Below are 23299 nucleotides of genomic sequence, written 5' to 3' on the forward strand. Positions count from 1 at the left end.
GATGAGAGATGGATATTATAGATATATAGAAGTAGTATATATAGATATATATATGTGTAGATATATAATATATTATATACTATAGATAGATAATATAGATATAGGTGTATATTATATATAAATATATATATATATATATATATATATTATATATATATCAATATATATATATATTGTATATTATATATATATCTCTCTCTTTAGTGGTATGTGTATTAATATACTTTTCAGACATTTGTATACTTGTATTTTTAGAGCATTTTCAGTGCATATAGACAATTGATATTACCAGGTTAATTGATTGTGGAAGACGTGTGTTTCAGGAGTGTAATGCTTGTGGGGTAAACGGTAACTTGTGGTGAAGTTATATTTTTTCATGTACTTTGTTTTTATTGTAGCCCCGATATTCAAACGATATTGATTATCCCCCATTAAATGATGTCTTCTTTATGCAAGCAACCCTTCCTGCTGAGGGAACTGGAGTGTGTTTAGAAATCAAACAAACTAGAAATCCTTCGCCTTAAAAGCACTTATTAAGAAACATGTAGATTTAAAAGATGTTATGCACCAAAACAGTTTTGGATCAGGGATTTTGGTACCATAAAAGCTGTTTGAATTAAACACAGAGGAAGCTGTCGGTCCTTCGAGCCTTGAGGGGGAACGGAGGGAGGAATGTTTTCCCGTCGCACAAAACCTTTGATCTCACACCCCCTAATCACTTCCTGAAGATTATACAGTACGTGCACCTCCGCACTGCCCTCACTGAGTGTGTGTGGGGCGTGCGTGCTTGCCTGAGGGCAGCCAGGGCAGATGTAGTCCTCTGTGTCCTGCCTGATGACAGACAGAGATAGGGAAGAAACAGAAGCATGATGTCATCAAACGGTGACCAACCAAGAAGAGTTATAAATAGCAGTACATGAAGCATATTTATAAACTGACCAAAAAGAGTCAGCACATTTCTTTACACTACAGAAATAAACAGATGGAAGTGCTGCTAAAGTCGTGGAGTTCGTTGTCAGGAGGGTTTTGGCAGGTCTCGGTCTTATTATGGTTTTTGGCGCAGTAAAGGAATAGCAGAGGCAGAACTGGAGATGCAGGAGTAAGCAGCAGCATTTGGGCAGCATGGAGGATATAGCACTGCTTCTCATATTACATCAGTTACAAAACTATGATGAGGTCCAATTAAGTTCAGTTTGGTTGACCTCTTGTAGGGGCCCAGAACTGTAATAAATATTCTGTAAGATTGAGGGTAAATACAAAACCTATGGTGATAATAATAAACGTAAATAAAAGTAGTAGTTTTTTTAAGTACTTGTACTTTTTTATATTAAAAGAAAGGGAAGAATGAGGAGGTGTTGTTTTGCAAATGTCGTTCCGGCCCACTTCAGATGAAATTGGGCTGTGTGAGTCACACACAGCACTGTGACAAAGCACAAAGTCAAAAGCACTCATACCTTCATTCATTTAGCACATACTGTACATTATATTATGTAAATAGCCCTATATGTCGAAAAGTAAAGGGACAATTCATTAAAATATATTTACACATATATTTACATATTGACATTTCATTAAATTTTAAACTTTTAAAATGTGTGCACAGCAGACCCATTACACTCCCCCCTCGAGGGGTAGACAGAGACCACATGGCTTTAACAAAACCGTGTTACATTAATACATTTTTAACAAACAAACGAAAAAACAAAAAGTTTAATTACATAAATCTCAAATAGTAGTTACAAATAAGTATAGCTTGAGTTATTGAAAAACAAACAAAACATGAACATCCAGTATTCTGCCCAATAGGCTACACCATTATAATATAGCCTACTACTGTGGCTATACGATAATAATATACTACTGTGTTTGTAAACGAAATAAAATAATTTTAAAGATATAAAAACGTGTTAGCATTTTGCTCTCCTTGTGATGGTTTTTGAATTAATTAATTAATAAATGAGGTAATATACAAACCTCCCAACCAAAGCGGGTACCTGTGGTCCCCCATCCCATTCCCCGGTCTGATGTGAAATAGTGCCAACACAGCATCGCGTTTTGAAACACGCTACCCCTACTGAGAGCTACTAGCACCCGGCGGGGAACTCATGTGGTTCTACCTAGCTTTAGAGGGACTAAAAACTCTGTCAACATGGCGAAAGTGAACAGTAGTGCCTCCGGTTGTCGTGCCATGGTGAACGCAGGAAAGTACCTGTCGAGCCCGTCGCCCACGGCGCTGACCCGGAGTTCCAGCCAGAGTCAGCGGAAGATGTTCGGTCCACAGCGGCGAATGATGAGCGCTAACGCGGCCGGCACGATAGGAAAACCCGCGGCGTTGGCCCAGCAGGGAGCAGCTGGGGTATTTCTCCGCCGATGACAGACATGTGATGACTAACTTGAATCTGATTTACCGGGACGTGAAGGCATTTCTCAAGGAAGTTCGAGGTGGAAACCCTCGGGAGGCTCGGTACTGGCTGACCCAGTTTCAGAGAGCGACATCGGCTCAGTCTGCTGCCTTTGCCGTGCTGGAGGTATGCCATACTAAACCTTTATTCAGTTGAAAGGAAATTGAGGTGATGTTGAAACTTTCCGAGCAAAGAGAAGAAGCGCGCCCACGGGGGGGACGCGGGATGAATAACGACGATGAGGATGAGAGCCCTGAACAGAGGGAAGCAGAAACAGGACACATTTACAGATAAGGAGTGAGGTAGGGGAGTGGAGGGGGGAAAGGAAAGGAAGGGAGGGGGGACGAGGGCAAGCGTGGCGGGGGTCGTGGAGCAGGGACACACGACAAGACAGAAGCGGCACAGGAGGGGGGGAACAGGTAGAGGTAGGAACACGACAGCGGAAAACAGGGGCCGGGCAAGAGGGGGCGGAGGAGAGAGAGAAGAGGGGAGAGAGAGAGAGAGAGAGAGAGAAGAGGAGAGAGAGAGAGAAGGAGGAGGAGAGAGAAGAGAGGAAGAGAGAGGAAGAGGGATGGAGAAGAGGGAGGAGAGAGAGAGAGAGAGAGAGAGGAGAGGCGGAGAGAGGAGAGAGGAGAGAGATGAGAAGAGAAGAGAAGAGAGGAGAAGAGAGAGAGAGAGAGAGGAGAAGAGAAGAGAGGAGAGAGGAGAGAAGCGGAGAGACAGAGAGAGGAAGAGGAAGAGGAGAGACAGAGGGAGAGAAGGGAGGAGGAGAGAAGAGGAGTAGAGCAGGATAGAAGGAGAAGAAGGACAGGAGGAGAGAGGAGAAGAGGAGAGGGGACGGGGATGAGAAAGAGGAGATGAGAGAGCGAGAGAGAGAGAGAGAGAGAGAGAGGAGAGGAGGGAGGGACAGAGAAGAGGAGAGAGATGAGAGAGAGGAGAGAGAGAGAGAGACAGAGAGAGAGAGAGAGAGAGAGAGAGAGAGAGAGAGGGCCGAGATCAGAGAAGAGGAGAGAGAGAGAGATAGGAGGAGAGAGAGAGAGAGAGAGAGAGAGAGATAGGAGGAGACAGAGAAGAGGAGAGAGAGAGGAGGGACAGGAGAAGAGGAGAGAGAGTAGAGAGGACGAGAGCGAAGAGGAGAGAGAGAGAGAGAGCGAGAGAGGAGGAGACGAGGAAGAGGAGAGAGAAGAGAGAGAGTAGAGAGGAAGGAGAAAGAGGAGGGAGGAGAGAGAAGAGGAGAGAAGAGAGAAGAGAGGGAGGGAGAGAAGAGGAGAGAGAAGAGGAGAGAAGAGGACGGAGAGGGAGAGGGAGAGAGAAGAGGATATAGAGTAGAGAGAGATAGAGAGAGAGAGACGAGAGAGAGAGAGATAGAGAGCGAGAGAGAATAGTGAGGGAGGAGAGAGAGAGAGAGATATAGATAGATAGATATAATATATAGAGATAATGATTGGTATAGATGAGAATATTATATGAGAGAGATAGATAGAGATGAGAGAAGAAAGGAGAGGGAGAAGAAGAAGAGAGATTGAAGAGGATAGGGAGAGAAGAGGAGAGAGAGATAGAGATAGAGAGATAGAGAGAGATAGTAGAGAGGAGAGAGAAGGGAGAGATATATAGAAGGGTAGAATAGATAGAGAAGGGGAGAGAGAGAGAGAGAGAGAGAGAGAGAGAGAGATAGAAGAGAGGAGTAGAGAGAGGAGAGAAGAAGCCGAGATAGAGAGAGAGAGAGATAAGAGAGAGGATAAGATAGTTATAGAGCGGATAGATAGAGAGAGTATAGATAATATGAGATAATGAGATATATATAATATTGGTAGATACATTGGTATAATAGGGGTATATATATATATTGTTATATATATATAAGATATATAGATTTATATATCTATATGGTTAGATATATATATTGTGTATATATATAGGTGATGTATGATATATATATATATATAAATATATATATAGATATATATATATATCTATAATATTTATATACTAGACAAATACAATGTAAAACACGCTTGAAGAATACGCTGAAAAAGGACAAGGCAAACACGGGAGAGAAGAACGCCAAGAGGAGGGGCGGCCCAGAGAGAGAGAGAAGAGGAGAGGGAGAAGAAGGAGGAGAGAAGAGAGAGAGAGAGAGAGAGAGAGAGAGCGGAGAGAGAGAGAGAGACGAGCGAGCTGAGATGAGACGAAGATAGGAGAGAGATAGAGGGAGAGAGGGGAGAGGAGATTAGGAAGGGGGAGAGAGAGATGGGGAGGGAGAGAGAGAGAGAGAAGTAGAGAGAGAAGAGATGGGAAGAGAGAGAGAGAGAGAGAGATAGATAGAGAAAGAACAGAAGAGGGAGAGAGATAGAACAGAAGAGAGGGGTTGATATATCATATGTATCTATCTCTATACCTAGCCCAACATCCCATGTAAACACGCTTGAAGAATAAGCTAAATACAATGCAAACACGTAGAGAAGAACTCCAATATGGCAGCCCTTGTACAGTTGAAACTGCCCAAATTGACCTGTTCTGAGGTTCAGACAGTAAATAAAAACTTTCAGGAAGCTAGTTAGTTTGAGACAATACTAATTTCCCATCTTTGTCTCTCCATCTGTGGGCCTGTCTGTCTCCGTCCCTACCAGGTGGACAGCTCAGTTTTCGCCAGCAGGGAAATGGTTCAGAGCCTGGCCTTCGGGCTCTCCTTCCTGCAGCGGATGGATATGAAGGCTGTGGTGGTGATGGGCCGGTCTGAACACGAGGAGACAGGGCCCAGCAAACCGGTGGCAGGGTCTCAGTGCACCCGAGGGCTGGTGGAGCGGAGCCAGCAGCTGACCGAGGCTCTGCAGCAGCACTCGGCCACTGTCCTGCCACTCTTCTCCGCTGAGTCCTTCCTCCTACTTAGCGCCCCGCTGCCCATGAAGCCCCACGTGGGAGCAGGTGAGGGTTGAGACATACTAGGGAACATGTTGATAATATGTTCACTAGTGCAAGAATAATGCCCATTTTTACGGTAAAAACAAATATGTTTGGACCTGATGTAAACATTGTAGAGTTGCCAGTAGAAGAACTAAACGCTCTTTTTGTTGTTGCGGCCAGTTCATTCACTGAGACCAAGTACAAGTGAATTGTGTCAAAGCAAACCTTATCTAAAGTACATACAGAATGTGTAGTTGTGGGTTTTTTTGTGTGTGTGTGTGTGTGTGTGTGTGTGTGTGTGTGTGTGTGTGTGTGTGTCTCATTATTTTGTTATTAACATTATGAAGTCATTGGAAATCATAAAAGGTCTGAAAAAGGGAAATGACAGTTAAGTCTGCTGCTTTGATGTACACATCCATTTTTTACACTTGTTTTTAGGGATGCTCAATGATAATAATACCAATTTCCATTATCAGCAGATAATTTATGCATTATTCCGATAATTAAATTAAAGTGGCCGATAATACAAAGACAAATTGCTTCACAATCGCAGCATCTACACACTCCGATACAGTAGGATACGGTATGCACCTTTAAAGGTTGGGATCTGTTAATAAACAGTTTCAGAGGAAGAAAACCTTTTTATGTTCTTTACTAGAAAATAATAAATGAACGATTGAATAGTTATATCTGTTTGCTTTTGTTGTGTTATCAATAGTGATGTCAATTAGATTTGGTTCAGTCAGAGCTTTGGAATATTAAATCATCCATCTCTGCTCACCACACCTTAGCCTTTCTTACCCTAAGTGTGCAAGAACAACAGTTTCTAAACTTATTTTTAAAATACAAAAATGTGAAATTATCGGTTATGTTGTCGGCCAGCAGAAGAATCGGCTGAAAGAAATCCATATCATGCATCCCTACTTCTAAACATGTCTTCTTCTTCTCCATGCAGCGCTCCACCCTCCGTTGTTGTGGACATCAGCCTTCTCCAGTGGAGTCTGACCTGTGGGACAATCCCATTGGTTTGTCCCGTGGGGAGGGACGTGCGAGGTTGCTCGGTATTGTTGGACCCAACGGAGGTGACGGCAGCTATTTCCCGAGCCCTGCAACCCCACAAAGTCATGTTCCTGAACAACTCAGGAGGGCTCCACAGCCAGGAAAACAAGGCACGACAGTCGGCTTCTGACTGTTTGCATAGACATAGTAGATATGCGAGCACTTATAGTGTGTGTACACATTTCACATTTACTGTATATAAAAAGGTCTTGTACAACTTCTCCTGAGAACTTGGTATGTCGTGTTACAGGTACTGGAAACGGTGTCGTTGCCCAGCGACCTGCCCAGTCTGTCCATGGCGGCTTGGCTGAGCCCTGCAGAGCGGCGCAGAGTGACGGCCATAGCCAGACTGCTCAATCAGCTGCTGACTGAGTCCTCCGCGGTGATCACCTCTGCGGACACACTGCTGACCGAGCTGTTCAGCCACAAAGGCGAGACTGCTCACTTTCTCCTACATGCAGATACATATCCATGGAGAAAGATTAGTGATAGTGGAGAGGAACAGGAAATGTAGGAAACAGCCGGGAAGACTCACTGCTTAGGGCATTTGGCGCCATGGCCCCCATGTGATATGCACCCTGAAGAGTTTTGGGACGAAGTACTCAGACCTTTTACTTAAAGCAACATAATGTAACAATTGGTATTCTTGCGATTTACAACTCTTTCAGAGTTTTTTTAACAACGGTTTCAGTGTGAAATCACTTCTACACCTTTGTCGTAAATATAGACAGCTGTAACGTTACATACATTTGTGATAATTACATTACTTATGATCAAAAATAGTAGTGCAACACCAACACTCCCGCAGTGCTCCGTGCCCCCAGTCCTGGCAGCATGGCTAATTGAGCTAACAGCTAACTAGCTGACGGCAGCTACAGTTAGCAGCTGTTAGCGTTACTTTAGCAACAAGTAAAGCTTTCTGTCAGTCAGGAAACTCCGTAAATCACAGCTAGTTGAGGCAGAACAGTTGGAAGACTTCAGGGGGAAATCCAGAACAATTAACCGTAAAGCATTACGCACTTCTCCCAAGAGATTGTAAGACCCTGCTCACCAAAGTTACATAGTGCAAGAACAGGAAATCAGGGCGCAGAGTGACACCAATCTCCTTATTACAATTTTCAGTGCAGCATCAAGGTAAAAGAGGTCAAATAGCTACATAATGTTGCTAAGTTAAGTAAAAGTAGTAATACCACAGTGTAAAAATACTCTGTTACAAGAGTCCTGCTTCCACTACTTAATACTTAAGTTAAAGTATAAACGTATTGGCATCGAAATGTAGTTAAAGTACAACAAGTAAAATTACTCATTATGCACAACAGCCCATTTCGGGAATAATATATATTGATTTATAATTATTGATGCATTAATGTTTATCACTCATCATTCATGTAGGAGTAGATTTTTTGTTAACTATACTGCTGGGTAGCTTGTGGATTTCAAAGGACCAATACAGTTGTATCTTAACATTAAATAATTCATGATAAATAATTAGTGTAAAAAATATTTTGTATTATTCTGAATCTGAAAAGTTACTAAAATTATGAAATAAATGTAGTGCAGTAAAAATGACAATTGCCTGAATTGTAGTATAGTCGAAGTTTAAAGTAGCATGAAATGGAAATAATCAAGTAAAATACTCAGAATTGTACTAAAGTACAGTACTTGTAAATGTACTAAGTTACTGTCCGCCACTGGCCCTAACCTCTCCTCTATCAGGCCGCCACAAGAACTTGTCTATTTTGAGGTGTAACCAAAGAGGGCACTGGTCCATATATACACTGATCAAAAATATAAACGCAGCACTTTTGGTTTTGCTCAACTTTGGCAGCCAACTTTGGTTTGGTTTCCCATTTTACACAAAAGGCCTGTTTAAATCTGTGTTAGTGAGCACGTCTCCTTTGATTGAGATAATCCATCCACTTCACAGGTGTGGCACATCAAGATGCTGATTAGACAGCATGATTATTGCACAGGTGTGCCTTAGGGTGGTCACAATAAAAGGCCTCTCTAACATGTGGCCGCAGCCTAAGGCATACCTGTAATCATGCTGTCTAATCAGCATCTTGATGTGCCACACCTGTGAGGTGGATGAATTATCTCGGCAAAGGAGATGTGCTCACTAACACAGATTTAAACACATTTGTGAACAATATTTGAGAGAAACAGGCATTTTGTGTTCATAGACACGTCTTAGATCTTGGATTTCAGCTCATGAAAAATGGGAGCAAAAACAAAAGTGTTGCGTTTATATTTTTGGTCAGTGTGTGTGTGGAGGTGCTTCTGACCACCAACAACATGAGTTTATATCTAAACACCATTTTTGTCCTTTCTATTTGTATTTCTGGTTTAGGGTCAGGAACAATCTTTAAAATCGGAGACCCCATACATCGGTAAGTACTTGTCACACGTACTCACAAACGCAAGTAATCTGACCAATAACTCTAAATTCCCTCAAATCCTAATTCAAAAATAAGTCCTTAAAAGAGTTGCATTTCTCCTTAACAAATGTTAAAGTACAAGAACACACACTGTGCATTTAAGTCCTCTGTTGCACAGACAGTAAATAATTGTTCTGTGTGTGCAGGTACAGCTCTCTGGATGGGATTGATGTAGAGCGTCTGCTCGCTCTCATCAGCAAGTCGTTTGATAGAACTCTGAGGCGAGACTACATCGACTCTCTGAAGGGACGACTGCACTCCATCTACCTCTCTGAAGGGTGTGTGTAAAGAAAATGTCCACATATAAATCCAGATCAGCGTTAGTACTATAATCTGCACCTTTACTCACTCTGTAAACAACTGTAGGCGTGTGAAATATATGAACGTAAACCCAGGGAGCTTTTCTCTTGAACACTTTGTATCTCTGTCCTTCCAGATACAGTGCGGCAGCCATCATCACCATGGAGCCGGTGAACAGCGGCACGCTCTACCTCGACAAGTTTGTGGTGAGCAGCAGTAAGCAGGGTCAGGGCACGAGCCACATCCTGTGGGAATGTATCAGACGGGACCTGGGCAAACTGTTCTGGAGGTCTAAAGCCACCAACAGGATCAACCCCTGGTAAGACACACACACACACACACACACACACACACACGTACACACACACTTTGCGGTGAAGTCTCGACGACCGCGGCCGTGTCTGTACAGGAGACTGGAGAGAAAGATGTTTTTTGTACTTTCAGATATCTGTTTTATTTTACTGTTTCGCTTTCAGCTGTAGGCTAAAGGAGTTGTGGTAGATTAAATTACATTTCCTGATTTGGCTGCTTCATAATAAAAGCGTTGGAATAACAAAATATCGGGGGACTTTATATGAAACTAAATGTGTTTATCACTGTATTAGCGCAGCTTTGTTAGCGTCTAATCTTCAATACAAATATGTTTACTAATACTGAAGGTAATATTCTAGACTATATTAGTATATATTAGTAGACTAGTAGCAGGTCTATGTCTGTTAACTCCAATGGGAGAAGTGAACTTGAGCACAGATTATGACCAATTCTTTCACCCTATGGTCACATAAGTTAACATTGGACCCATTTTTTTACAGGCCACACATCTTCCAAACATTCTGATACTAAAATGGCATGTTTCAGACAAATCGGGAGAAAATGAACTTTGTTCAATACTCAATCTCAGCAACACACTCTCGCAAGTCAACTTAGGTTTGCTAACACCCTAGCCAACTAACTTTCATAATGCTAAACATGTTTGTTAGTTGTGTTAATATCTAATATTAGCTAAAAGCAATCATACATCCAGGACACTAATCATGTTCTGAAGGTCCGACATGGAATGAAAATTCCGACTGATTGTCTCTTCCTAACTCTGGATGTGGAGTCCTTATACACTAATGTTGACTGTGATGATGGATTGAAAGCTTTGCATGACTTGCTACAGAACAGTTTCTTTCCCTCTGAGTTTATTCTTTAGCTCACAGAATGTCTCTTTAAGATAATGTTTCTTTTATAGGACCAACTATACATTAAAGATCAGGGTACTGCTTTGGGCTCTTGGTTAACTATGCTAACCTCTTTTTAGGTTTGTGGGAAAAGGATTTCATTTATCATAATAACTTTAATGACAAGATCAAATGGTGGGGGTGACATTGTCTGCATTTAATTGTTTTGGACTGGTTCTGAGGAGGAACCTTTACTCTTTTATGATTTCTTGAAACCGAAATATAAAACTGTGTACACAGTATTAGAACAATTTAATACGATTTATTTAAGGGCAAGGATGGCCAGCTCCACACTACAGTATAAAGGAAGGCAACAGAGAAAAATACTGTGCTTAAAGCGGATGGTTCTTTATTTTAATTGGCTTATGGACCAAGAGTTTGAAAACAGTCGGCAATCTCGTCGGACTAAAATAAATACCGTCCAGGATGCTTACAGAGAGGCCGAATCTATCTGTAGATCTGAACTCGAAACAAGAGTAGGATTACGTCACAGGATACAGCTCTAGAGGAAACTCCATAAAAAGGATAATGCACTCAAACTGGAATCGCATCAAAAGTGAAGGGAAGTTTTCCCTGCCCCTTCACTACGGGACAGGTTAGATCAGGGGTGTCAAACTCATTTTAGTTCAGGGGCCACATACAGCAAAATTTGATCTCAAGTGGGCCGGACCAGTTAAGTCACAGCATAATAACCTGTAAATAACGACAACTCCAAATGTTTCCCTTTGTTTTAGTGCAAGAAAGTACAAGTACATTCTAAAAAATCTTTTTTACTAAACATTATGAACAACCTGAAATTTCTTAAGAAAAGAAGGTGCAATTTCAACAATATTATGCCTCAGTTTATCATTTACACATGTGCATTACAATTTATAGATCACATTGGATCTACAAAGGCACAACACATTTTGTCACCGGTATCTGGAACAGTATTTTACTTTATGATAAAAAAAAAAGAAATACACTTTACAAAGTCATCCCGCGGGCCGGATTGGACCCTTTGGCGGGCTGGTTTTGGCCCCCGGGTCGCATGTTTGACACCCCTGGGTTAGAGTCTAGCCATCTCCCTGCTTATCGTAAGAAAGAAACCTAACCATTAAAGGTTACTTACAAATGTGACTTTTGCAACCATCTTGCTAATTTACTTTAAGACTAATAAGGTGTTTGAGATCCAAACATTTATTAGCTGTTACACTGCATATGTTGTGTACCGTTTATCATGTACCTGTTGTTGCTTTTATATAGGCCGGACAAAGGGACGAGTGTCTGAGCATAAGTATGCTATCAGACAAGCTAATATGGATTACACTATGGCTCAGCAGTTTCACAAAGTACATAACAGCAATACAGACAGCCTTATGGTTGAAAGTCTAGAAACCATTATTAGCAACATTCGGGGTGGAGATTCACGGAAATTATTTATGCAGGGAGAAACCTTTTAATACAAACCAAATGCAGGCCACAGCTTATCCAGGACTAAATGAAGAAAGTGACTTCATGTTGCCGTTGCTGAAAGTGGTGATATACTGTTATTTTTTATACTTTAAAAATGTTTATTCTGTATGTTCATGTTTTTTCTTATTCCGTTCACATAAGTTTTATATTTCTTCCTTCTATCCATGTAGGAAGAGCCATCTAGTGGTTGTACTTTGCAAACACCTAAAAACAAAACTGGTGGAAAATGCAATCATGTTGTATTCACAAAAGGAGAAACTGCTGAGGGTTAAAATGTATAAGCATTGTCGATGCGTTTTAGAATTTCTCTTAGCTTTCTGTGGCCCTCTGCACAATATGGTTGAATAGCTCTGGTCTATGTCGTCGGCCAGTCTGAACTTGGACTTTCTTCCAAAGGGTCAAACACGGGCATACACATTTACTGGGGCTTTGACTTTATTGAGGCCAAACTATTTTCTTGAGAGCTTTTGCACTCCTGATGCGTACACTGTAGCGTTGCTCCCATAAACGCGTGCATTGACTCACTTCGAAACCCAAGAAGCAGCGGCACGAGCACATCCTGGAGTGACTGGGCTTTTTATGGAGAGGGCTTAAAGAGACGGGGGTGAATACAGGTATATTTAGACAGACAATGTGAAGACAAATGATGTGTTTTTTTTCAACATTAAAGCATGAAACATGTTGTAGCAGAAAACAAAAGTTTGAACCTGACAAATTAGCATATGTCCCCTTTAATCACCACACCTCTGCCCTACTGCTTTGCTTTAGCCATTGAATTCAAAATAAACAATGGAATTTGACATGTGATCTTTTTCTCTCCGTCTGTCCAGGTACTTTAAACACTGTGATGGCAGCTTTGTTAAAGGGGCGTGGACCGTCTTTTGGTTTGGTCTTACAGACATCAGAGATTCTTACGAGCTGGTGGAGCACGCCAAGAACCTCCCTGACTCTTTCTACGTCCCCTCTCACACTGCCTCCGCAGGATGCTGAACCACCTCCTCCCAGCTGCTGGTTGTGCAGCTATTTAACTCTGCTGTGAATATTGTTTTCTTATATTTGCTCTGACTGGACTTTTTTTCTGTTCTGGATTTGTGATTGTGTTTTTGTCAACCTTGAAACTTGAAAGCTAAAGTGAGAATTTCATACTTGCAGTATATGCATCATGCTATAAATCACCTACTTTTAAAATACGATGTAGTGATTTAGAGCTGAGGGTTTTAGAGGCATTCCCACTTTGCTGAGACACACTGATACCATGTATACACTAAGGTGTTTTCTTTTCTTTTTTTTAAAGGAAACATTTGCTCTTTAATATTTTATTTAAGGTCTGTCTTCGATGGCTTATTTCCAATATAATATACATCTGTGAAGTATCCCTTTGATAACACCTGTATTGCGCACTTCACCGATTTTACACAAAGTTCAGTGTACCTGTCATGTTGTATGATGTTTATTTCTGCATCTCTGTAGGGAGCTTTTTAGAGTTTGAGAAAATAACCATGATGATGTAATTGTGCTGTCATCAGGGTTGCCTTGCCTTTGGCTTAACAACTCAATACTTTTAAACAAAAGCCTGCATAACAAACTTGGTTTCTGGAGTTTAAAAGATGCAGGGATTTAGAAGTCGAGCAGAGACTGATGAAAGACGCCATAGAGTTGCATTTTGGGAAATGTAAGATCCAGCATTTTAATTTTTATTTCAAAGCTACAGTTGGTAACTTTATTCAAAATTACTATTTGTTAGATTTGCTGAAACTCACTATCCTTACTGTAGTGCAAAATCATGTCTCCTCCCAGTGTTCATAATGGTATTGCTAAATTCAAGCACGCCCAAAGGAAAGCAACCAATCAGAGCCGAGGAGTTTCTAATGCAGTGTCAATCACTGCCCATGAACTCCTGTCAAACTAGGCAGCGCTAATCAACTATGATTCAAGATTCTGTTAATACAATCTCAAACACATATTTTAGTGTACTATTTAGCTGTGAAACGAGAAAGTTGCTGCTTTTGGCTCGACTATTCTCAACATTGCTTGTTGAGTCACAATCTTTTTTCATTTTACAGATCCACTAAAATGTGTTTCTGGAAACATTTGAGGCGAGAAATAGGCAACGCAGTAACAGAATCTTGATTCATGTTTGATTGGAGTTCACCAGCAGTGATTGACACTGCATTAGAGACTCCTCGGCTCTGATTGGTTGTTTTCATTCGGGCATAGTGAAATTAGATTTATACTTATTTATTGTCCTGGAGAGATGTTTTCGCAGCCAGTACACAACAGATGTATACATAACTGCAACCTCTCCTCTAAGTGTCCTGTTTCTCCGTCCAGATGGGAGTAATGTGGAGCGTTGGTTCAGAGGGTGTTCAGGGTCATTGGATGTTGGGATTGCTAGGCGTGTGATGGCTCTGAGGTTCATGTCTGATAGATTGGGTGTGGGGAGACGGTGCTTGAGTTGCAGGTACGTTTGTTTTTGTTGTAGGTGGTTATTGGATGACCATATGGGAGAGTGGTATCGATCTAATAAAGTATCTATTTCATCTAAATGTCACCAGGATAGTAAATAGGCTTATTTCCCAAAATGTCGGAATATTCTTATGTACCTGATTTTGATGCCTGTGAAATACTCAAAGCAAAGGGATTATTTTGTTGCCAAATTTACAGTAAGGAGGGGACCATTGGATATAGTTGTAGAACACAGCTCATCATCATGAATATCTTTTTTAAAGATTAGTTACACAGAATATAAATGAAAGATGGTAAATATTGTGCAGATCGGTAGTCATAGGCAGGCATAATCCGGCCATTACCCGTCTATTTCAGATGGCATCCTCCTTATACCGCTATCTGTTTTGATTATAAAACAGGTTTTGGTGCTATATAAATAATGTGAAAGAATGTAAATGTAAAAAATTAAACTGGTTTGTATCTTTCTAATATTTGGACCATTTACAGTAATAAAATATCTTTAACTGAACCGCTGCCAGTGATACCTCTGTCACTTTAGATCATTGTTATGTCCCCAAGGTGTAGCTAGGGGGAAGAGGGGGACAATAACACAACAACCAATGATTGAGCGAGTCAGAGTAGGAGTGAACGTGTATAATTGTTTATTGCACAAATAAACTGGTTCCAATGAACTCTCAAAAGTAGGGGTGAGGAAGGGACCAAATGGTTGAGCCAAACAAAATACATATAACAAAACAAGGCCTGACTACTGTCCTTGCAAACAAAACACAAACAAAAGCCTTTACTAACTGATCTAATAACAAGTGGTGTAAAACACATACAGAGGTGGCAACAACCTGCTAAACTAGTGTTTCTAACAACACCTAATTAGCTGACAGGTGAGAGAAGAGGGGGAGGAGAGAAAAAACACAGCAAGACCAACACACAACCTGCCTGGCACGTAATGTACTTTAATTGCTTTTGTTTAGTTCCTATTTTACTTGTATTCTCATTTTAGCTTTATATACTTATTATTTATTTTGCACTTTCTATATTTACCTATACTTAGGTCTGTCCTTGTTCTGCTGAAATGGGGATCAATAAAAGCTTATCTTATATTATTTTAATTAACTGTAAACGGTTTTAAAACCCAACGCTCAATAATACATTTTTAGGCAACCAAACTTATGCAATTAGGTTTCATGAACTGAAATGGTAAAAATATAAAGATGAGTGGAGACCTGTCAATCATGAGATAGCCACTCTCTAAAGCAGAGGTCTTCAACCAATGTTGTCTTTAAATACACATTAACTTGAATCCAACATATTGTAGCGAACGGAAGAATTGAGGCAGACACACACACATGCGCACACACAGAGCGGAGGAAAGGAGAGGAGAGAACTAAAAAAATCCCAGGCCTGAGGAAACTCAGGGGGATGGGTTAGGAGTTGGGCCAAAAGCTTTATCTGGCTAGGAGGGCAACCAGGAGACAGGACCAAAGGGTGGAGCCACTCAGGAGATCGAACGAACGACGGAGCCGTTGTGGAGGATGGGCAGGTGACTAACGGGACGGGGTAGCTGCTCTGGAGATTGCCAAGACGAGCGTAGCTGCTCGGAAGGTCGACGGGACAGGTGTAGCCGATCTGGAGGTCAACCGGATGGGTGTAGCAGCTCTGGAGGACGAAATAGGTGGCAAGACCCCTCTGGATGACGGAGACCGAGGCAAGACCACCAATGATGTCGAGAGAGTACAGGGGGAATTTGGTAACACTGCAGTGGGAACAGGAACAGAGTACTGCCGCTCGGCAGCAACAACAGGATCAAGGGTCTGCCACGGCTTGGCAGCAGGATCCGGGGTCTGCCGCAGCTCGACGAAAGTATCAGGGGTCTGCCACGGCTCGGCAGGAGAAACTAGGGTCTGCCGCAGCTTGGCAGCAGGGGCTATGGGCTGCCGCAGCTCGATGTCGCGACCAGAAGTGACCCCCTGACCCCATACTCCCACAGCACCACCCACAGTATCACCCGGGAGACCAGGTCATACGCCTTCTCCAGATCCACAAAACACATAAAGACCGGATCGGCGTACTCCAAGGCCCCCTTCTACGATCCTTGCGAGAGTGTAGAGTTGGTCTGTTGTTTTACGACCAGGACGGAATCCGCATTGTTCCTCTTCAATCAGAGGTTCGACTATCGGCCGAACCCTCCTTTCCAGCACCTTGGAGTAGACTTTACCAGAGAGGCTGAGAAGAGTGATACCCCCTAGTTGACACACACTTTCTGGTCCCCCTTTTTGAATAGGGAACCACCACCCCGGTCTGCCACCCCCTAGGCACTGTCCCAGACTTCCACGCAATGTTGACGAGGCGTGTCAACCAAGACAGCCCCTCAACACCCAAAGCCTTCAGCATTTCTGGACAGAGCTCATCAACCCCTGCGGCTTTGCCACTGTGGAGTTGTTTGACTACCTCAGTGACCTCCATCAGGGAAATTGACGATGGTCAACATGCTTTGTGATTCATTAATCTAAATTAATAGCATATATCAATATATGCTGTGATAAGCATTTCAAAAATATTCAAATGGATTTTGGAAGATGAGTGAATCAATGAGTAGGCATTATAAACTGGTCAACATGTATTTTATTTCAATACTAATTCTCCAATATCTTGTTTGCCACAATTATCTTAGACAACACAGTTTTACATAAAGTGCAATTTCAACTCTAGCATAACATCTTTCATTGCACAATAAACAATATCTTTAAAAGTTGTGTCCTTTGATGCCATGTGTAAAGCCTCCGTTAGCCCCCTGTCCTCTACCACCTGCAGTCCATTACAATACATTTCATGGAGTTGTTAATGTGTCTCAGGTAGACCGACTCATGCTGCGTCTGAACGCCTGATCGAGAGATGACGACACGGGTCGCTCACTTTAGCATCAGCGGCAGTGCTAGCTAGCTCCGAACTGCTAAGTGCTTTGCGTTGAGGTGATATTTCAGCTTGAAGTTCTCCGATAGTTCGAACATTCTTTGCTGCAGGAATCTCACAGAACGGAGCATCAACAGTTACATCCGGGACTTTATTAATGTAAACTTTCCATTCAATGGGCCAATTAATGTTTTCTCATCCTCTTCCATGATGACGAGGCTGCTGTGGCCGCGCCGCGTCGGTGACGTAAAGAGTCAAGGGGCATCTAAGAGCGTGATTAATCTGCGTTATTTTTTCTGTGATTAATTAATGAATTAATATGTGTGTATATATATATATATATATATATATATATATATATATATATATATATATATATATATATATATATATATATATATATATATAGTCTGGTGTAGTAAGCCATATACTTTATCACCCAGTGGAAGAAGTAGGAACTACAGCCCATAGGCGGAAGTGAAAAACTATTCATGAGGGAGGAGAAAGTGTTACATGTGTGAGCTTGTATGATCCGGTATGAGCCAGAAAATAGCAGTTTGAACCAGAGGTTTGCAATAATATCTAGAGTGGGCAGTGAGCCCCCGGTCACGTTACTAAAAACGAGTTTATGTGTCCCCAGAGGGAAGAGGGGGTTTGGGGTACTGAACGTCAAAGCCACCACCGAGTCGGTACCATGGCAACCAGCTGATAACGGCGTAGATGGCTATTGTTAGATCCGTATAAGTCGCGCCCTGGTCCCTCAGGGGCGAGTCTCGACCAACTCTCCAACTAACGGGTCCGAGTCCTAATCCTATCAAGTTCCGCCTTAACTAGAATATAGCGACTATTTAAGTTGGTGGCGAGGAGACTTAGCCTAGTGTCTACTGCCTGTATACAACCGTCTATCCCGCTTGCGCCAATAATCCCGCCAAAATGAATAGCAATGTGAATTTGGCGGCTACCACCGGTCACTGTTGTCTGACAGCTCTCCTCTATGATCTGTGCACTTGGTATTGACTAGTTTAGTTAGTAGTCAGGAATTGACCACAGGGACATTAATCTACTTGCTAGAGACAACCATTATCAGAACTATTGAGATATTAATCGATCCAAACCTTTACAAAATACCTCATTAAAGATACAAATTCTTACTGTCCACAATTCTAGGTTTAAATCAAAAGATTCATTTTATTTTAAGTGTAATAGCATAAATTGATTCAAACAACATGTAAAATGATTATCATAATTGATTAACAATAATATAAATCCCTAACACACTAATGCCATGTCTATCTAATTTACTTATCGGATGGGAGAGAGAGAGAGAGGTCGGATCGCCAGGCCTAGCATTCCTATTCTTCCTGCATGACGAAGGCCTCCGGGCCGCTCTTGACTTTGTCGAAAGTCCTATGAAGTTAGTCCGTGTCAATCGTCCATTTGCAGAGTGAGCATAGAAAACTCTGAAGATCCAATTTGTGAGTCCAAGCTGTTGGGAAAGTGGTTACTCCTATCCTGCGCTTCAGTCAGCTGCTTAGATCACTTCTTCCAGAGTCTTTTTGGTGTTGTAGTCTTCACATCTCTCATCTCGGGTGAAGACGCAGAGGAAATAACCTCAAGCTTATGTCAGCTCGCTTCTTATATAGGCCTTATGGTGCCCCCTCCTCTGCTCCACTCTTCCTAAGTCCATATTTGTTCCTTCGGTTTACAATATGCCTGTGACGTATTGTTTGATGACGGCCTCTGGATTTAACTATGCATCTTATCTGTCCATTTACGGCCTTGCTGTAGAGTCTTCTATCTATATGTATTCTTTCCAGCGCCTATCATGTACGCTCTTGGTGAGCAACAACATCTTAGGTATCTTATCTACAAGTGCATTCCTAAGCTAAGTGCCGGTGAGTCTAAGACAAGGCCTGAGTGCTGAACATGTTAAGACAAGGCCTTTGTGCTGAATATGCTTTCCATATTTTACTTCACATAATGGCATGTATCAAGGTTATAATGGTTACATCACACAATTACATTTTGAATTATATTTACTATTTCCGAGTCTCTTCTAAATCACATCTATTAAATCTAATTGTAATCACACATTGATTTGAGCATTTAAGAATCATCGTTATAACATTCAGTCTCTGTGTTACCTACTTCACTCCTCCAACATAACGGACGGTTGGGGAGATGAAAAGGTTTGATTCTCAACCTACTTGACACTATGTATGAATGTGATGGAGGGGCCTCTGTGAGTTATAGTTTCAACTGTATATAAACTCAAACACAAGCGTTTGGAACCCAATGCTTCTCTCCGAAGAGAGGTATTCAGAGTTTGTTCTGTACTTCTGTGCGAAATAAACTCCATTTGTATCAAACCTTAAACTTCTCCAGTGAAATACTTTTTAAACATTTATTACACTAAGACTAAACGAGACCAGAAATTCAAGAGTTTAAGAAAGTGATTGTAGGAGGAGATCCTATTTTTACCACTGGCCTGGAGAACATATTTCTTCAACGACAGAAGCAGATATACAATATACTTGTAGCCAATTCAAAACCTCTGGTATCTCTGTTCTCATCAGCTCTGAGGGACAGTACAAGGGAACCAGTTTTATTTCTCTCTCATCTATGAGGAAGGAGAGGAATCGGAAGGTGTTTGCCTGCACAGGAAGTCTCAAGGGAAGTTCCATTCACTTCCTGGTTACCCACGATGCTATCTGGCCAGTGGGATGGTCAACTTCTTCCTGGCTCGTACAGATGCCGTACAGAGGGTGGGATTTGACCCTAAACTCGAGAGGGTAGCGCACTCAGGTAGGTGTATACCCAGATGGAGTTTGGAGTCCATGTGGCAGTAAGTCCACACTCTTTCAGTTTTTGTTGACTGTGATACAAATATGTGTTTTTCTAAAAAGCCAAATGTCTGTCTCTGACTCTAGAGTTCTTTATGGATGGCATGGGCTCCTTGCTTGTTGCCACGTGTGGCCACGTGTCCGTTGGCCATCAGCCCAAAAAAGACCTCAACGTGAACCCTGCTTGCTACAACAACTTCAGAAACCCTGGTAAAAAGGACAGCAACTTCAAACTGCAGCTTCACTTCTTCAAAAAACACCTTAAATGGGCATAACTGCTTTCTTTCTGTGCGGACGCTTTTCTGCTAAGCTCTTGCCCCTACTTACCTCTGCTTGCATCTTTCTGCTAATATTAATTACATTTTCACGGATATGCCTCTCTGGGAACCATCACCTTATCGTGGTGGAGAGGTTTGTGTGTCCCTATGAACCTGAGAGCTGTGTTGTCTGGAGCCTAGTGCTCCTGGTAGGGTCTCCCAAGGCAAATTGGTCTCAGGTGAGGGGCCAGACTAAGAATGGTTCAAAAACGACTTCATGAAAGAAAGGGAAAGGAAAGGAGAGACCCTGCCCGGAGGAAGCCCGGGGCCCCCGTCTGGAGCCAGGCCCAGAGGGAGGGCCCGACAGCGAGCGCCTGGTGGCCGGGTTTGCCACGGAGCCCGGTCGGGCACAGCCCGAAGAAGCTACGTGGTGCCTCCCATCCATCCATCCTGTGGGCTCACCACTCATGGGAAAAACCGCTGGGGTCGGGTGCGCTGTCACATGGGTGGCAGTGATGGTCAGGGACCTCGACGGACCAGACTCGGGCAGCAGAGGCTGGCTCTGGGGACGTGGAACGTCACCTCTCTGTGGGGGAAGGAGCCGGAACTAGTGCGGGAGGTGGATCGCTACCAGTTGGATCTGGTGGGGCTTACCTCCACGCACAGTCTTGGCTCTGGAACCGTACTCCTGGATAGGGGTTGGACTCTATTCTTCTCCGGAGTTGCCCAAGGTGTGAGGCGTCGGGCCGGGGTGGGGATACTCACTAGCCCCCGGCTGAGCGCCGCTACGTTGGAGTTTATCCCGGTGGACGAGAGGGTCGCCTCCCTACGCCTTCGGGTTATGGGGGGGAAAACTCTGACTGTTGTTTGTGCCTATGCCCCAAACCGCAGTTCTGAGTATTCGGCCTTCTTGGAGACCCTGAATGGAGCCCTGCAGGGGGCTCCAGTAGGGGACTCCGTAGTCTTGCTGGGAGACTTCAACGCACACGTGGGAAACGATGGAGACACCTGGAGAGGCGTGATTGGGAGGAAGGGCCTCCCTGATCTAAACCCGAACGGTCGTTTGTTGTTGGACTTCTGTGCTAGCCATGGAATGGCCATAACAAACACCATGTTCGAACATAAGGATGCTTATAAGTGCACGTGGTACCAGAGCACCCTAGGCCAAAGGTCAATGATCGATTTCGTAATCGTATCATCTGACCTGAGGCCGCATGTTTTGGACACTCGGGTGAAGAGAGGGGCGGAGCTGTCGACTGATCACCATCTGGTGGTGAGTTGGATCAAGGGGTGGGGGAAGACTCTGGACAGACCTGGTAAACCCAAACGGGTAGTGCGGGTGAACTGGGAACGTCTGGAGGAAGCCCCTGTCCTGGGGATCTTTAACTCACACCTCCGGCGGAGCTTTTCAGCCATCCCTGTGGAGGTTGGGGGCATTGAACCTGAGTGGGCGATGTTCAAAACCTCTATTGCTGAAGCTGCGGTGATGAGCTGTGGTCTCAAGGTCTTAGGTGCCTCAAGGGGCGGTAACCCTCGAACACCGTGGTGGACCCCGGTGGTCAGGGAAGCCGTCCGACTGAAGAAGGAGTCCTTCCGGGTTATGTTATCCGGGAGGACTCCGGAAACAGTTGCAGGGTATCGAAGGACTAGAAGGGCGGCAGCTTCTGCCGTGTCAGAGGCAAAGCAGCGGGTGTGGGAGAAGTTCGGAGAAGCTATGGAGAAGGACTTTCGATCGGCACCAAGGTGCTTCTGGAAAACCATCCGGCACCTCAGGAGGGGGAAGCGAGGAACCATCCAAGCTGTGTACAGCAAGGGTGGGACCCTGCTGACTTCAACTGAGAAGGTTATCGGCCGGTGGAAGGACTTTGAGGAACTCCTGAATCCGACTAACACGCCCTCTATGGTTGAGGCAGAGCTGGAAGCTGATGGGGGATCATCATCAATTTCCCTGATGGAAGTCACTGAGGTAGTCAAACAACTCCACAGTGGCAAAGCCGCAGGGGTTGATGAGATCCGTCCAGAAATGCTGAAGGCTTTGGGTGTTGAGGGGCTGTCTTGGTTGACACGCCTCGTCAACATTGCGTGGAAGTCTGGGACAGTGCCTAGGGGTTGGCAGACCGGGGTGGTGGTTCCCTTATTTAAAAAGGGGGACCAGAGAGTGTGTGCCAACTACAGGGGTATCACACTTCTCAGCCTCCCTGGTAAAGTCTACTCCAAGGTACTGGAAAGGAGGGTTCGGCCGGTAGTCGAACCTCTGATTGAAGAGGAACAATGCGGATTCCGTCCTGGTCGTGGAACAACGGACCAACTCTTCACTCTCGCAAGGATCCTGGAGGGGGCCTGGGAGTACGCCCATCCGGTCTACATGTGTTTTGTGGATCTGGAGAAGGCGTATGACCGGGTCCCCTGGGTGATACTGTGGGAGGTGCTGCGGGAGTATGGGGTGAGGGGGTCACTTTTGAGGGCCATCCAATCCCTGTACGCCCAAAGCGAGAGTTGTGTCCGGATACTCGGCAGTAAGTCGGACTCGTTTCCCGTGAATGTTGGCCTCCGCCAGGGCTGCGCTTTATCACCAATCCTGTTCGTGATTTTCATGGATAGGATATCGAGGCGTAGTCGTGGAGGAGAGGGGTTGCAGTTCGGTGACCTGAGGATCTCATCGCTGCTCTTTGCAGATGATGTGGTCCTTATGGCATCATCGGTCTGTGACCTTCAACAGTCACTGGATCGGTTCGCAGCCGAGTGTGAAGCGGTTGGGATGAGGATCAGCACCTCCAAATCTGAGGCCATGGCTCTCAGCAGGAAACCGGTGGATTGCCTACTCCGGGTAGGGAATGAGCCATTACCCCAAGTGAAGGAGTTCAAGTACCTCGGGGTCTTGTTCGCGAGTGAGGGGACAATGGAGCGAGAGATTGGCCGGAGAATCGGAGCAGCGGGGGCGGTATTACAGTCACTTTACCGCACCGTTGCGACGAAAAGAGAGCTGAGCCAGAAGGCAAAGCTCTCAATCTACCGGTCGATCTTCGTTCCTACCCTCACCTA

The 23299-nt window shown here is 43.7% G+C and overlaps 1 protein-coding gene across 1 annotated transcript; it reads left to right on the forward strand.

The window, feature by feature from the left end:
• Positions 1-1993: 1993 nt before the first annotated feature.
• On the forward strand, positions 1994-14758 carry nags (N-acetylglutamate synthase). The gene is given in 10 exon segments (XM_029438328.1): positions 1994-2344; positions 2346-2528; positions 5033-5290; positions 5293-5327; positions 6262-6475; positions 6616-6796; positions 8716-8755; positions 8950-9081; positions 9240-9422; positions 12612-14758. Coding segments are annotated over 10 exon segments (1581 nt in total). The 5' UTR covers positions 1994-2149; the 3' UTR covers positions 12772-14758.
• The last annotated feature ends 8541 nt before the right edge of the window (positions 14759-23299 follow it).

This window comes from Cottoperca gobio, chromosome 8 (genome assembly GCF_900634415.1).
Source record: "Cottoperca gobio chromosome 8, fCotGob3.1, whole genome shotgun sequence".
Taxonomy (NCBI): Eukaryota; Metazoa; Chordata; class Actinopteri; order Perciformes; family Bovichtidae; genus Cottoperca; species Cottoperca gobio.